The sequence below is a fragment of the Bison bison genome, unplaced genomic scaffold (assembly GCF_000754665.1).
Source record: "Bison bison bison isolate TAMUID 2011002044 unplaced genomic scaffold, Bison_UMD1.0 scf7180017853731, whole genome shotgun sequence".
Lineage (NCBI taxonomy): Eukaryota > Metazoa > Chordata > Mammalia > Artiodactyla > Bovidae > Bison > Bison bison.
The window spans coordinates 243,650-260,478 of NW_011484304.1; the positions used below are offsets into that span (position 1 = coordinate 243,650).

Genomic DNA, 16,829 nt, shown 5'->3' on the forward strand with positions numbered 1-16,829 from the left:
GATTGGAAAAGACTCTGATGCTGGGAGGGATTGGGGGCAGGAGGAGAAGGGGACGACAGAGGATGAGATGGCTGGATGGCATCACTGACTCGATGGACGTGAGTCTGAGTGAACTCTGGGAGTTGGTGATGGACAGGGAGGCCTGGAGTGCTGCGATTCATGGGGTCGCAAAGAGTCGGACACGACTGAGCGACTGATCTGATCTGAACAGATTTTTAAGTGCACAACCCAGTATTGTTAACTGTAGACACTGTGTTATACAGTATATCTCTAGGACCTGATTCATCCTGTTCGACTGAAACTATATCCATTGAACAACTCCCCATGCTCCACCCCACTCCAGCCCCTGGCATCCATCATTCTATTCTCTGCTTCTGTGAGTTTGGCCGTTTTTAGAGTGTGTAAGTGGAATCACACAGTATTTGTCTTTCTCTGATTGGCTTATTTCACTTAGCATAATGTCCTCTCAGGTTTGTTGGTGTTTCACATGGCAAGATTTCCTTTTTAAGGCTGAATAATATGTCATCATATTGTTTCCTTTGACTGTTCATCTGTCAGTGTATTTTTGGGTTGTTTCCGTATCTTGGCTACTGGGAATAATGCTGCAGTAAACGTGGAAGTGCAAATACTCTTCCAGATCCTGATTTTAATGAAAGATGGGGGATTTTAAAGATTATTTATATAAATATCATTTATCACTTATACAACAACCTCTTAGATTGTAGTGATTTACATTTTTACATGCAGCATGTGAATGCCTTTTCCATATGTCCTTGTCAGAATTGTTTATTATTAATCTTAAAATTTTGCAGGGGAGGAGTATCTTGTTATTGACAGTAACTGAATAGACTTGGTCAGTTCCCTGGGGACTCAGATGGTAAAGAATCTGCCTGCAAGGCAGGAGACCTGGATTCAATCCTGGGTTGGGAAGATCCCCTGGAGAAGGAGACGGCAACCCACTCCAGTACTCTTGCTTGGAGAATCCCATGGACAGAGGAGCCCAGCGGGCTACAGTCTGTGGGATCACAAAGAGTCAGACACGACTGAGTGACTAACACATGACATGTGCCTTCATATAGGTCTGAGGTTACAGTTAAAGAGGACTTCAGTTATGGAACTGAATGGCTTGACCTTGATGTGACACTGTCCTCAGGCACATTGCAAGCCGGGCAGGTGTCCCCCAGGAAGCAGTGTTAGCCCCAAACAGATTTTGGGTGAACGGCCGGGGCAGTGTTGAGCAGAGGGGCCAGCAGTGGGTCATCTGCCCGCCTTGGCCTGGCGGTATCAGGGAGACTGCCATGTTGATTTTGGTTCTGAGGTTGCAGGCACTGCTAAGAGACTCACACCCCACCCTGGGTTGCCCAGCTGAAAAGGTGTGAAGCAGTTCTTCCCTTTTATAGCCAGAGAAGTTGAGCCTTTGAAGACTGTTTTGAAAGGCTAGCATATCTCCTCTGGGGGAACTCTTCTCAGAGCAAAAGTGATTTTTTCATGTCTTTATGACCTAAATTATCTGTGGGTACAGAAGCTATTTTTTTATTGACATTTCTTCTTTGTTCCATTAAATTTTTGTGTTATCATTAACTTTTGAGTTTAAGTTTTACCCCAGCAAATTAATTTTGATTCTCATTTTCTAAAAATTTTGGGTTGGGGCATCCTCTCCAGTTATATAGAGGCACTTATTTTATCATATTGCTTTTATATACTTTTCCACTTTGCTGCTCACTTTATCTTTTAAGAAGACATTGCTATCCTAATAGAGGGCACTGTGTTTCTGTCACTCAGGAATTCTGATCACAGGAGAGCTGTGTTTTGTAATTCTAAGATGAGAAACTGTACGGTTGGGTGTGTACCACACAGCAGTGTTTGCTAATTTAACTAATACCGAGTTTTAACCCAGAAGTGGAAGAAACTGAAGTTTTCTCTGTGTAGTTGATACCAGAGGCATAATTAATGTGTGAAAGCAAACTTGCACACTTTCTCCAGTTTCCAGCCTTTATTAGGTCATCATGTCACTCAAAAGTGTGCCAGGCATGTAGTAGGCACTCCAGAAATGGGACTCAGTTCCTTTAGGATTTTTAAAGCACCTGGATATACGTTGTACCATGCCAGTCAAATTATGTGGTCCATGGGGAAAGAGCCCCTCAAAATTATCTTAAAATTTTCATTGGAAGTTTATCTCCTGATTGTACCAAGATTTCTCACTTAGTTCTTTAATAAGCATCTTACATAAAGCCAGTTAAATATAGATGAGATAGGTAAGAATGTTTGTGTTTGGCTTGGGTAAGGAGATGACCCTGGCAGGCCTGAGATGGTTTCTCTGGTTCTTACTGTTCAAATGGTTTTTTGTTTTAACAGCCCTTCTTTTTCCACTTACTCCTCTTTCCCTCCTTCCAGTATGGAAAAGGCAAAGTAATAAGAGAGGTAAGATAAGCTGTAGAATCATATTTTCCTAAATAGGAAGATAGTTCCATGGATTATTAAAATTTAGGATATTTTTTTCCTTCCATAACAGCTTTATTTTTAATAGCTGTTAACTGCTAGCATACCAGCTGTCTCTCAGTAGGAGAATGCGTCAGCAAACAGTGTTAGGGTAGTCTTTCCCTCCCTCCCCCGGTAATTATTGTTTTAATTATGAAAGTATGATAACACATTTACAGGAGACTTGGAAAATACAGGGAAAAATTACATATAGTTCCACTATATATTACAATTATTTTTAAAAGTAGATAAATAGATATTTTAGTTGGCATTTCAATATCAAACTCCCCCAATTTATTAGAATGAATAGACAGAAAAGTAGAAGGATATAGTGCACCTGAAAAGCACTATGAACCAATTCAACATAATTAAGATTTATACAATTTCCACACAACAGCAGGACACAAATTCTGTTCAAATTCCCGTGGACTATAAATCTGGAGACACTGGAACATATCCAGGGTCATAAGAAATGTGCAAAAATTTCATGGTCTGTCTGAGGTATTGAAATCAGAGTCTGTTCTCATATCACTGTGAAATTATGTTAGAAATCAACACCAGAAGTTATCTGAAGATAACCCACGTTTTCAAGTGCAGTGTGACAGTTACCAAGAGAGCTCTTTAATTTAGCCATTGAAAGTGTGGTACGGTAATCTTGTTTTAATGATTTGTCACATAAAACTATCATACCTTTCCTCCAAATTAATGTGTGCTAATTAGAAACTTGACAGCCTAGTGATAAACAGGAGTTCTGGAATCTTCTCCACCTTGTAATAATGCCGAGTTCAGAAATCCCTTACAAGACCTCTGTTGGCTTTGTGGTCATCTGAAAGTGACTTGAGGTGACGAGGACCTCACCACCCTGCAGGGCGACCTCTTTGCACTTCCGGAAGCTATCATAGGAAGGCACTCCTGCTCGTCTGCACCCTGCCTGTGGGGAAGCAGCGTGGGGTATATGTATCACACACACAAACTGCTTCACATCATGAGTATTTGTTTCCATCACTAGATGGACACCACCCAGGGCAAGGATCATGTGTGACTAACTTTTTTCCTTGTAATACCTTGAACACAGATACTCAGTAGTGTTTGGAGGATGACTTCTTACTTAGTTTCATATGACTTAAAGATTAACTAGAGGTTGGGCTAAACACTTTTTGCCTGTTATTTGAATTATAAAATGTGTAAGTTTCTCTGAGATCTGCTCTTCCTGAAGTGGATCCATGATGAAAATAGCCTAATCTGAGCATCAGAAAAGACCCCTTAGTCTACCTGATGCATGATCTCTATAGTTCTGAGAAGCAAAGGGTAATTTAAAGTAAGGGGTATGTGTGTGTGTGTGTGTGCACGCACGCGTGTGTGTGAAAGTGATAACTGAGGACTTAAGTGATGGGTGGGTGAGAGCTGGCTGGGAGGGTGTGTGTAGGAAAAGCTGATCAGTTCTGAGCAATGATTAAAAGGTTTTACTACAGACCTTTATAACTATGAAGGTTTCTACACTTGATCTGAGCTCAGAATTTTTTAAAAAAAATGTGTAAGTGGGCCTTTGTAGGGTAGCTAACAGTCAAATTTAGGAGGTTTTTCCCATTGGTTACAATGGAAGTATTCTACAGTGATATGCTTTCAAACCACAAATAAACTGATAATTCATAGCAAATGATCTAGTTAGATAAGAAGTCCATTGTTTGGTTGTTTATTTGTGGTTCTCATCCCCACCAAAAGTGCAGAAGAGTAAAGCAAGCCATAAACTCTCTAATGACTAATGATTTTAGCTGTTGTCTCTCAGAAACCGAAGGGGATGACCTTAGAGAATATATTAAAAGCTGAGAAGCTTAAAAAAAAAGTCTGAAGATACTAGGGTACCTGGAAGGCACCTAGTTAAGTCAAGGAAGACTTGACTCCACTGGGAGTCTCTGGGTTTAGTGGCAGAACTCCCTGGAGTTTTAAAATCCAGTTTTCCTGTTCCACAGTGAACAGGCACAACGCTGCTGTCGGTCATTCCTTACCAAATGGCCCAGCCGTTGGACACCAACGGCCTGAAAATGCTCCTGGCTGCTGCTCCCTAGGTTGTGCCTGAGAACTCTGAGGCCAGAAAAGGAACACAGCTGCCCTCAGGCAGTGCCTGAGTATGGAACTCGAGTGTTTTGACTCTAAAAAGAAAATATCAGAAGAAGCAGAAACTACTGATTAAAAGTTTACTCTGCCACATTCTGTTAACAGCCAGTGGATGTTGAGATTTGGTCTTCTTTCCTTTACTTGCAACCATTTTGGGTCTCCTGGTGTTTCTAGCTTCCTGTGGATCCCAAACCTGCTCTGGACCTGAATGGGCTTGCAGCTGCGGGCACACCCCTCCACTTGGAGGCTGCCCTGCCTCCCACTGCCGCTCCCCCTGCCGCCGCCGGCATGCTCCCCTCTGGTGCTTGGCACCCATTGCTGTTTAACTGGTGCCCTTCTCCTGGCTTCCTGGTTCATCGCAGCTGTGCTAGACCGAGATGACCACCAGAGCATCCTCAGTCTGGTATACTACCTCCAGCGACCTGGAGCTGGGCCTCACGTCTTGTCTGCATCCAACCCAAGTTTTGCAGATTTCCTCCCATTTCATACTGAGGGAAACTGCTGGTGACTCGGACAGTAAAGAATCTGCCTGCAATTCAGGAGACCCTGGGTGGGGAAGATCCCCTGGAGAAGGGCATGGCAACCCACTCTAGTATTCTTGCCTGGAGAATCCCATGGACAGAGGAGCCTGGCGGGCTACAGTCCTTGGGGTCACAAAGAGTTGGACAGGACTGAGTGGCCAATCTTACTTTCCCTCCTAAAGGTAGCTCTTCACAGCTGCACCGCCTTGTTAAGGAATGCGGTTTTCATTTTCTTCTGTTCTGATTCTTCGTTTTCTTCTGTAGTAACTGACTGCACGCAGCTCCCCAGCCAGCCTTCTTAGTGTTTCCTTTCACCTTGTTCATCCGTTCCCGCAGCGCCTCAGACCTCAGACCTCAGCCCTTGCAGGCACCCTCACTCTTCTCTTCCCGTTTCTGGTCCTGCCCTGTGGCCCCGCCATTGTGTCTGTGTGTGTGTGGCATTTCTGAGCCCATTTCTTTCCTGCCGCCATGCTCCAGACCTTGAGCCAGCCCTGCACTCGCAGTAGTCTGTGAGCCATTCTTTCTGCATCCAGCCTTGTCTCTTTGCCAGCCCGTTGTTGGCACCATTGCCAGGTCTTAAAATCTTAAAGTGCTCCATTTTTGAAGTCAGTCTTTCCCTGGTCCCTTTCAGAATCATTTAAATAGTTCCCTGTTACCATCCGGGAAGGTCTGAACTTGTCGTGTGTCGCTCAGAGCCTGCTGTTGTCCGGTACTGCCTTCCTCTCGGGACCTGCTCCTCCCTCTCCTCCTCCCCCTGCCACAGGCTGTGCCCTCTGCTCGGTGCTCCCTGAGGGGGCCTCGTACCTCTTGGTCTCCGCAAGTCCTTTTAGCTCCTTTATGGAGCCTTGTCTGCCAGCCATTCCTTTTAGGTCTTTGTTGATACTCCCTGGCTGACCTATTCATTTGACACTTAATTCACTAAGCAGACATCATGAAAGACATGCTTTTTTGCTCCTGTGAGGAATGGATTTCAGAGGGGGAAGAGGGTCACCCCCACTGCCCAGAAGCTTGTCTGTGTCTTCTTGTGTTTATATCTACTGGATCAGAAGTGTAAAGGCAGAGTATAAAGGCCTTCACTTGAAATTTAAGAAGTTTTGAAATCACCAGCACTCAGCAAGTATTCTGCACAGGCAGATAATAAATGTGTGAGAGCTGCTAGTACACTCCAGTAAGACTTCTTGGAATTTGGAATTTCTCGTTTTTAATTACTTTTGCATTTTGATTAAATTTTGTGCATTCCTATTTTAGCTTAGCGTGAAGTATAACATTAAAATTAAGGTGAGAAATCTATGAATGTAAAACCTGCAGATGACTTTAAGACTTAATTGGGTAAGATTATTTAAAATAGTGATTTCTCATTAGATTGGCCTTGTCCGTATTAACTTCTCTGCTTTTTTTCTTCAGTCTGCATGAAGAAATCAGTGATTTTTATGAATATATGTCTCCAAGACCAGAGGAGGAGAAGATGCGGATGGAGGTGGTGAACAGGATCGAGAGTGTGATTAAGGAGCTCTGGCCCAGTGCTGATGTGAGTACCTGTCTGGGTGCTTAGGTAGTATCCCTGTGTATGTGCATCTGTAGAATTGTGGTCTAATGCAGTTTCAAAAACTAACCATTTTCTCCAGCCTTTAGATAAAATTTTGGGCTTCCTAATTGTTTGCGTTGAATTGAATGACTGACTTAAGACTACTTCTTTGTGGTACTGCTAAAGGCAAACTATATTTAGGAATCATTAGTATAAAGAGAAGAAAGACAAATCAAGCCTCTTTGTGTTGATAGCAGTGGGTTATTTGGATGTGATGTATCAAAACTCTGTTACTATTTTGTTCCAGCCTGTCAGTATGAACATTGCATAATTGTTTATAGCTGAATGAAGATGTCAGGTAGAAATTTGTTGTGTCATTTGAAGTTCATTTTCATAGTCTAATGTAGGCGTGTACTCTACTCTCCTGAAACTGCCGTTTCCTTCTCTTTTTCTTATCACTCCTTGTCTCTCAGTATAACCCCCACCCAGTGAACAAACTTTTGCCCAAGATTTCCTCTGCTTGTTTATGGTTCTTATTATTGATGGTCACCTTGGGGGGCTCCTTTGAGGGTTTATTCTACATTTTGTTCATTCAAAGAAGTGATTTATTGGAATGCCTTCCTTTGTATTATGTAACTTTTCTTTAGACTGTGTCATGGGATGGCAAGAGCAAATCCAGGGAAGCTTTTTTGATCCAATTGGCAAAACAGAGAAGCTTCAAATAAGATATTATAGGTACAGGGAAGAACGCATGCAAGCATGCTTAGTCATGTCAGACTCTGTGACGCCATGGACTGTAGCCCGAGAGGCTCCTCGGTACGTGGGAGTCCCTAGGCAAGAATACTAGAGTGGGCTGCCGTTTATTTCCTCCTCCAGGGGACCTTCCTGACCCAGGGGTCGAGCATGGGTCTCCTGCATTGGCAGCTGGGTTCTTTACCACCGAGCCGCCGGGGCTTCCCACAGGGAAGAGCGAGCGACACTAGTATTTTATCGAGCAGCTGCTGTGTGCCACGTTGCTGCTCCTGCTTGATCTAGATTGGTGACTCCCTGGGAGGCATTTGGCAGTGTCAGAGCCATTTTTGATTATCGTGACTGTGCCCCTGACACAGTGAGCAGAGGCCAAGGAGGTGGCTAGACATCACACGATGCACAGGACAGCTCTTCACAGCAAGGACTTACCTGCCCCAGATGTAATGTTGAAGTTGAGAAACCCTGATCTGAATCAGTCCTCCTCCGGATGAGGGCGATTTTAGAACATGAGGCTGTGATTGAGTCCCTTGGTGCACCTCACCTCACAGGCTGAACTTTTTTCGTGGTTCATCCCTCATGGCAGCTACTTGTGTGCACGTCTGCCTGTGTCTCCCACTGTTCTCTGTGGGTAGAGATGGGCTGTGTGCTGGTGTTGTGCCGCAGTATGCTGCTGTAGCGACAGTGCCTGGTGTTTGTGGAGACTGCCTGCAGGCTGCCGCTCGTCCTGTGACGGAGGCAGTCTGCCCGTAATCCAGGAATCTATGAGGAGATTCCTGCCTAGAGGAACAGAAGTTAAGGATTTGGGATTGTGTCTTTAGATTTTTTTAGGGCAGCAGCAGCAGTGAACATTCCTTTTGAAAGGTTTCTGTTTAAGTCCACATGTTTGATATTTGAACCTATATTTAAACTAACTTTCAGAAGTAGTGCTACTTAATACTACTTTCTGTGAGACATGGAATCTTGCTTCCCGGAAAGCGTGGTGGTAGGAAAAAAAATGCTCTTGTAGTACTAAAAGTGACCAGTAGAGGGTAGCAAAGTCCTACAGTTCTCCATGGTTTGGCCTTTCATCTGATATTTTTTGTTGTTCAGTCCCTAAGTCATGTCCGACTCTCTGCAACCCCCATGGACTGCAGCACGCCAGGCCTCCCTGTCCTTCACTATCTCCTGGAGTCTTCTGAAACTCATATCCATTGAGTTGGTGATGCCATCCAACTATCTCATCCTCTATCACCCCCTTCTCCTTTTGCCCTCACTCTTTCCCAGCATCAGAGTCTTTTCTAATGAGTCGGCTCTCACGTCAGGTGGCCAAAGTATTGTAGCTTCAGCTTCAGTATTAGTCCTTCCAGTGAATATTCAGGGTTGATTTCCTTTAGGATTAACTGATTTGATTTCCTTGCTGTCCAGGGGTCTTTCACGAGTCTTCTCCAGCACCACAATTGGAAAGCATCAATTCTTCGGTGCTCAGCCACGTTTATGGTCCGGCTCTCACATCTGTACATGATTACTGGAAAAACCGTAGCTTTGACTGCAAAGTGATGTCTCTGCTTTTTAATACACTGTCTAGGTTTGTCATAGCTCATATTTTAATATAACTTTTTCTATTTCAGGTCCAGATATTTGGAAGTTTTAAAACTGGCTTGTATTTACCTACAAGGTTAGTACATTTATGAAGCTTTCAAGGAATTGTGTATTTTTCTAGAGTTTATTTGACTGTTAAATATGTAAGAATAGAAACAAAACAGATTTATGAAAACTTACTTGTATTTTATTTGAGTTACCTTGGAATAGAGTATCACTACAGAGAACTGTTCAAGCCCATAACGTAACCCACTAACACAGATGTTAATGTAATATTATGGTCATGACCTGGTCATGCTCTAGAGCTCTGTACACTCAGGGAAGCCAAGTCTCTCATTTTTTATTAAGAACTCATATTAGCTCCTGTCACCATATTCTGACTCAAAACTTTAGGGTATAGACTCTTCTCTGAGGAACGTCTTGGTCTTTTCAGGCCCCTTGTTATTTTAGTCTTCTCAAATGAGGTCTGTCTTGGCCCACAGCTGGGGATGAGAGTAGGATATGTATGTTGGGGCTGCTTCGAGGGGATGGTAAGACTTATTGAGGATCAAGTACCTGTTCTTCAAGAATTAAACTGCCGTGGTCTTCATGAAGCAAAAACATTTCATCGTGCGTTTGTTTTTATTGTGGTAAGAGCACCCACCATGAGATTTACCCTGTAACACACGTTCAAGTACCCAGTATGGTATGATTAGCCGCAGGCATCCGCCATGGTTTCCATTTGAGTTTGCTTTAGCCTACTTTACCCAAACTTAAAATATGTTCAAGTGGATGCATCCTAGCAATTTTCATTCTTCCCATTGTTGTCCTAGGCCTACAAAACTCTGAAATATTCAACTTTGAGTTCTTTAATATTTTTTCCTTATTTAGGTTCTGAGCATCTGCAAAGCCTGAGTCATTCTTTCTAAAAATTTAATTTTTGTGATAACCTAGTTCAGATTTGAAAAGGGCACAAAAATAATGACAATGAAAAGTCTGAATCCCACCTCTGTCCCCCAGTTTCTCTGCTTGGAGGAGCTGCTGTTACCAGCTCCTTGCATATCCTTCCAGAGAGATTCTTTATATGTAAAAGGAAATGTGTGTTTCTTCCTTTCTTACACACATGGTGGCATACTGGATATACTGGTATGCCTGCATCTTGCTTTTATACTTGATAATGTAAGTCACGATTAACCAGTTAATTTCTTTCACTTGGAAGGTCTTAAGGTTTTTAGTACCAGAAGCCTTTATGAACAGGAAACATTAACTGATGTTTTTGAGGGTTTACTTCATTCAGAATTACCCGGAGACATGACTAGGAGAAGTAGGAGGTTGTTAAAATCGCCAGCCTCCACTTTCTGAAAAACAGTCCTCCCCGACACATTTAGTTTTCATTGGGCAGTGTGAGAGTGAGAAATAAGTTTTCATCATGCTGGCAGTAACTTGCTGGCTGTAGCTTGAAGGAGTGACAGTGAGTACAGTTTCTTGCTTCTTTCAACAACTCCTGTCTGTGCTCTGTGTTCAGTGACATTGATCTTGTGGTATTCGGGAAGTGGGAAAACCTACCCCTCTGGACCCTGGAGGAAGCTCTTCGGAAGCATAAGGTTGCAGATGAAGATTCGGTGAAAGTTCTGGACAAAGCAACTGTAAGTTCTTTAACATTTCATCTTAAACTCTCTAGTTACTTATGCATGGAACGTGTAAAATTAAATTTTAATTTTGCACACAGTTGGATTGTGACTGAATGATTCCTTCTGTTCATGATCCCAGTGCTTGCACATAAACAGTTGCATTTGTGAGACAAATGAATTGTTCTGGTTATCTATTTCTTTAAAAATTTTTACTCTATTTTATCATATAATACTGTATAGATTTTTTAATATAAAAAGTGTAAGTAAAAATATGGATATCTAATAAAGTTTTAGTTACACAGATATTCTTCTATCATATTTTGTATCTTTGAAGAATTGTATTAATTGAAATTTTGTAGATCAAGTCATTTTAACTAATGGAGCGAACATTAAGAATTTTCATGGAAGCTCATTTTAGAAATAAATATGTCTATTTTAGAAGTTTGGATATTTGCATGCCAGGTTTTATTAGAGCGAAATGGGTGGTTTCTTTATTAAAAACTATTAATTTGGAAATCTAGTTCTGTATATCAAGTTTGCTGGTCTCAGTTTTCTAGTGCATGGTAGAAGAAGAGCTTTTTTTTCTTTTTTTAAAAGAATTTCTGTTACTTCGTATAAACCATTCCATCATTTTTCATTTGAGAATAATTATTACATTTTAAGTTCTCTTGTCTGGTTGTTTTTTGGGCTATTTGCAAAACTGACCAAAAATGCCAGTGACTTATTGTGTGTGTAGCTTAAGAATCTAGCAGTTTTCTTACTGGAAACAGTTTGGTGCTGTGGGCTGACATTCATAATTCTTGATCTTCTTGTGTTGGAAACTGTTCTCCAAAGTAGATTAATGTCGAGAAAAGTTTTTGTTACTTTGTTTCAAAACTCTCAATCAGTAGAAATTCCAAAGTACACTGCATGAGTTTAAATGCTAAATATGCAACATAAGATATCTAGACAGCCAAGTCTACTCTGGTATGGCTGTTCAGAATACTCAGTGTTTAAAGTCTTCCTGAGAAGGTCAGGATCTCAGCTCTGGTAACCTTCCGTCCTCCGACTTGTCATTTAACTTGTCTGACGTATTTAAGTTTTACCTTTCTTTTCTTTCTAGGTACCTATTATTAAATTAACAGATTCTTTTACCGAAGTGAAAGTTGATATCAGCTTTAATGTACAGAATGGCGTCAGAGCAGCTGACCTCATCAAAGATTTTACCAAGGTCAGAGAATTCATAGTGTTTATTCAATGAGACTATTAGAAAATGGAGTTATGTTTTGAAACTCTGTTGTGGTGGTGTTTTGGTATACTTGGCTAAACTATTTTTATATGTGTATTGCTGACAAATGCTTCTTTTCTGTGCGGTGGTTTTTACTTTCCTTGAATCTGCTTGTCATAATCAGTAATTTATAGTGTGGCCTCAGGTAAGAATTAAGGGTTGAAGAAGCCTTTGAAGAGCTTCTCTGCCCTAGATCCTTCCTCTTAGGGAGATTCGGGCTGAGTCATGCCACGCAGTTCACTCCTGTCTGCTTTCAGTCTCACAGGAGTTCCGATTAAGACCCTCTCTAGGAGCCTTTTCTAGGTCTTAATCCCCGAGTCACCTGCGCGGTAGGTCCTGCAGATGTCCTTCCCTTATCTTGGAATGATTTAAGTCTGTTTCTGCTTGTTCTGTTTTCTTCCTAGAGAGTTCACAATTTATCAACACCATCTTCAGCTGGACTCATTGGCTTTTTTCTCCCTAAACTAAAACTCTGCACTGCTTTGGCTTAAATTATCTTTTCTCTCCATTTGATTTTTTTCTTTAGCAGTTCTTCGAGTTCACCTTTTTCTTTTTATGTAAGAAAAAATTATAACTCTCATGTGATAAACATTATATTCTCATGTGAAATGTGCAGAAAAAGAAAATATCCTTAATCCCATTCTTTTGGAGATACTGGGTGTGTGTAAATTTTCTTTTTACCAGAAAAGAAACTTTTTAAAAAATTGAGAATAATACACATAATTAAAAAAAAAAAACCTATTATAAAAGGGTAGCAAAAAGTGAGTTTACTTTGTCTGCTTAGATCAGCTACATAGGATTTGCCTTCATCAACTTCTTTTCTTTGTTTATCATCTTCTTGAGATTTTTCACAAAAGAAATAGCATACCATATATATGATGTCATACTTTTTTTTTTAAAACTTGCTATTTTGGAGGATTTTTGTGTCAGCAGTCAGGAGTTTCTTGAGTCTTCTCATTGGCCACCCTCGTCAGGATGGGCCATGCCTTGTGCAGGCAGCTCTTCCTGTGTTGCTCCCAGTGTCTTCTGCTCTTAAAAAAGCGCTTGGTGAGCATCTTCCACGTCTGCATCTTTCTTTACACTAATACATTGTAAGAAGATTCCTGGAAATGGAATTTCTGGGTCAGAGGATATATGCAGAGAAAATTCTCTTGGCAGTTTGCTTAATTGTTCTTTAGAGAGACTACATCTATTTCCGAGTTCAACCATAGTGTTTAAAAATGTTTATTTCTCCATATTTTTGTTGTTTCTCACGCTCGCTTACTTTGACATGATTTGCCAAAGTATAAACGCTTTTTTTCCTTAAGGAAGCGGTGCGTGTGCGCTATAAGTGTCAAGGAAAGAATGGCGATTAGTGGCTTCATTAAGGCTCCTTTCTCCACGTGTGTTGCCGGCTTTGTTCTCGGAGTCCCTACTCCGGGGCCTGACTTGCGGAGAGGACTTACTGAGAATGAGCTTGAGTGAAAGATGGACTCAGGCTGTCCTCCTCTGCCCCCACGGGTGTGCGCGCCCTTCCTTGTAAGGCACGGAAGGTGGGCTGCGTGTTCACCTGCCCTCGCCGAGGACCGCAGGCAGGGTGACCTGCTCTGGGCTCCGCAGGATCACCTGGAGGGCCTGGTCTGCCTGTGCCATTCTACTTACAGAAGTGGTTCTTTAAAATCCCACGGATTGACTGCTTTGAGAGTTGAGACGTCGTCCCCTACCGTTTCTTTTATCTATTTACAATCGAGACTTGTTCAGTAAATCATAAAATGAGTGTCACGCGATAGGTATTGCTAGTGTTCTGTCCCATAGTGAATGCTGGGGTGCTCTCTGTGTTTGGGGTTTTAGATGTGAGGACACAATCCTCAGTTACTTAGAGCTTACTTTTTTATAGTTTGTTTTTAAAGTGCGCAAGTATATATTTTCATCAAAGTTCGTCATGTAAGGACCAGTTTATACTGAGAGACCATTTATGCTATTAATGTTCCAGCTATTACTGATGTAGGAATTCATTGAAAATGTAATTTTCTTTTCCAGAAATATCCTGTATTGCCATATTTGGTTTTAGTATTGAAACAGTTCTTATTACAGAGGGACCTTAATGAAGTATTTACGGGTGGAATTGGTTCTTATAGTCTCTTTTTAATGGCAGTAAGTTTCCTTCAGGTAAGTAAGTTATACCCTGCTAGTGTACACTAAATGTTTTTTGTTAAATAAATCAGCTGGGAATCATTTTGGAAAAAAATTTTACTCAAGCTCTAATTAGAATACTTCCCTTGGTTACTGACAACTTTTCCCTTTAAACCAGGTACCTTTTTTATAATTTAGCAATTAAATATTTTAAAATCCCAAGGAAAGAATTTTTTTTTTTTAATCTCATGTGTTCTAATATTTTTGAGACTTTGCACTACAAATTTTAACACAAAAAGTATGGTGGTGTTTCCATAGGTGTGCATAGTAACATAAATGCCAAAAATAAGAATGTCTTTCTAAGCAGTTACTATTCTAAGTGGAGACTTACAGTTGAGTCTCACTCGCTGTCTGGGTAAGATGTGTTGGAAGTCTTAATATCCTCAGTGAGCGTGCTCATGTGGTACAGCAGTGTTGCCAGCTGCCTGACTCTGCTGGTGAGTCAGAATGACTTCCTTGATGTTGGGCCAAGCCGACTCTCTCAACATCCTGGGCAGCTGTGAAATCCAGCCTCGTAAATTATCCCCCACACCCGTGGGCTCCACCTACACCCTTGGGTTCCACCCGCGCCCATGGCACTTTCGGTTGTCTATAACACAAGTACTGTTACAATTAGTCTGCTCTAACTCTATTATCTGTTGGCTGCTCTGTGAAACTAAAATTATAATAATATTGTTTATAGAAGTTAGAATGTCATTTACTGTCCTCACCTTGAATTCAGAGAAAATCCAATGTAATTTTTTTTTTTTTTTCTTCTCGTTTTAGTTACATCCCAGGGAAGATGCTTGCATCCCCAATACAAACTATGGTGTTCTCTTAATAGAATTTTTTGAATTATATGGACGACACTTCAATTATTTAAAGACTGGCATCCGGATAAAGGATGGTGGTTCCTATGTGGCCAAAGATGAAGTACAGAAAAATATGCTAGACGGCTACAGGCCATCCATGCTTTATATAGAAGATCCTTTACAACCAGGTATTGAATTTAGGTAAATTTATGGACATGCAAGAAGAGGGCATTGGGAATTCCCTGGAGGTCCAGTGGTTAGGACTTTGAGCTTTCACTGCTGAACAGGTTCAGTCGCTGGTTGAGAAACAAAGATCCTGCAAGCCACCCAGCTCAGTCCAAAAAAGGCTTAGTCATTATATTGTACTTTAAACTCTCTTCAGGTGAAAAATTAAGGATTAACTTGTAATTGTAGTCATTCATTTTTCCTCAAGATATTTTATAAGCAAACACATGAACATAAACACACACACCAGAAAAACACATTGTATGCTTGCAAATGAGTGGGGTTAGGAGTAAAATTTATTTGACTCTTAAAAGCAAAGGAGAACAGATATTAGCTCTGTGGGTGGGTTTGTGCGTCTCCAGTTTGATAGCCATTTTAAGTTCTTCTCTCTTTAGTCCTTACTGCTCCTGATTCTAACCAGTTGTCAGCCAGGGATGTAAGTGAGGATTCTGAGACACACTATATGTTTCAGAGTTCTTGAGAGAGAGGGTACCAAGAGACAGTTTATTTTCCTTTTGGACCCTTCTTCCTTCTTTAATTTTGCATAGTGTGCTTTTTCCAGCTTTATGTTGGCTTGAAAGTGAGTGGAAAATTAATTCCTCCTCTTTTCATGAAGCTCTATGTTGCTTGCTTGTATTCTAATTTTTCTGGACAATATTTTTTCCTGGTATAATTGTAAAATATTTAGATTCTGCATTATTGGACGTCAGTAGAAATGCTTTTAGTCATTTGCTTTAATGTGTTGACTTTGAATATACATACATATATATAATATATATAGAGAAAGAGAGAGGCTTCCAGGGTGGCGCTAGTGGTAAAGAACCCACCTGCCAATGAAGAAGACTTAAGAGACCCAGGTTCGATCCCTGGGTCAGGAAGATCCCCTGGAAGAGGGCATGACAACCCACTCCAGTATTCTTGCCTGGAAAAATCCTGTGGACAGGGGAGCCTAAAGGGTTACAGTCCACAGGGTCGCAAAGAGTCAGACACGACTGAAGTGACTTAGCACGCATGCACGTATTGACTTTGAAAATAAGTAAGGAAAAAAAGTTAAAAGAATAGTTTCCTAGGAGCCCTTTTCTGGCTGAATGAACCATCTTATAAACAGTAATAGATTATTCATTGAGTAAATGTTCTTTGAAAGCCAGCTCTACGTAAAGGACACAAAGGATTTTTTCAGTAAGATGGTCCTTGCTTTTTAGGAGCTCATTATGTAGTGCAGGAGAGGTTTATAAAGCTAACAAGCAAAAAAATAGGTATTTCTAATTTAGTTTTGTTTTTGTTTCACTCTTAGGAGAAAATAGGCAGTTGCTTCTTTTATTTTCATAACTGTGTAAGGGCTAGTCCCTGTTGGACCAGAAGACATTCAGGCAATTTATATGCCATAATGACATATTTATGCATGATCTACACGTTTAGAGCCTGGGGAGCTGTGGGGCCAACTAGCGGCTCATATTCTGAGGACAGTGATTGCCCTTGCTCTCCCAGAAGAGGGCTCGTGAACTTTCAGTTCATATTAAGCCACAGTAAATTTTAATATGTTATGTATATATTTCTTTTGAAGGTAATGATGTTGGAAGGAGTTCATATGGGGCCATGCAGGTGAAACAGGCCTTTGATTATGCCTACGTTGTCCTGAGTCATGCTGTATCACCAATAGCAAAGTACTATCCCAACAATGAGACAGAGAGGTAAAAGTTTCACTAAAATCAGCCCATTGCGTCAAAATTGTTTGCGACTTCTTATCTTCGAATTAATGTACCTTCGTTCTTTTTTTTTTTTTTTTTTAACCTTTCC

The 16,829-nt window shown here is 41.0% G+C and overlaps 1 protein-coding gene across 3 annotated transcripts in view; it reads left to right on the forward strand.

Annotated features, from left to right (window-relative positions):
- PAPD5 (PAP associated domain containing 5) overlaps window positions 1-16,829 on the forward strand; it is a 70,094-nt gene that overhangs the window by 47,027 nt on the left and 6,238 nt on the right. For all 3 annotated transcript variants that reach the window (XM_010855104.1, XM_010855114.1, XM_010855101.1), the window contains exons 2-8: window positions 6,519-6,642; window positions 8,997-9,043; window positions 10,472-10,592; window positions 11,680-11,787; window positions 13,864-13,992; window positions 14,782-14,995; window positions 16,597-16,723. In XM_010855104.1, coding sequence (XP_010853406.1) covers window positions 6,553-6,642; window positions 8,997-9,043; window positions 10,472-10,592; window positions 11,680-11,787; window positions 13,864-13,992; window positions 14,782-14,995; window positions 16,597-16,723 — 836 coding nt within the window. In that variant the 5' untranslated portion in view covers window positions 6,519-6,552. The remainder of the gene's footprint in view (window positions 1-6,518; window positions 6,643-8,996; window positions 9,044-10,471; window positions 10,593-11,679; window positions 11,788-13,863; window positions 13,993-14,781; window positions 14,996-16,596; window positions 16,724-16,829) is intronic.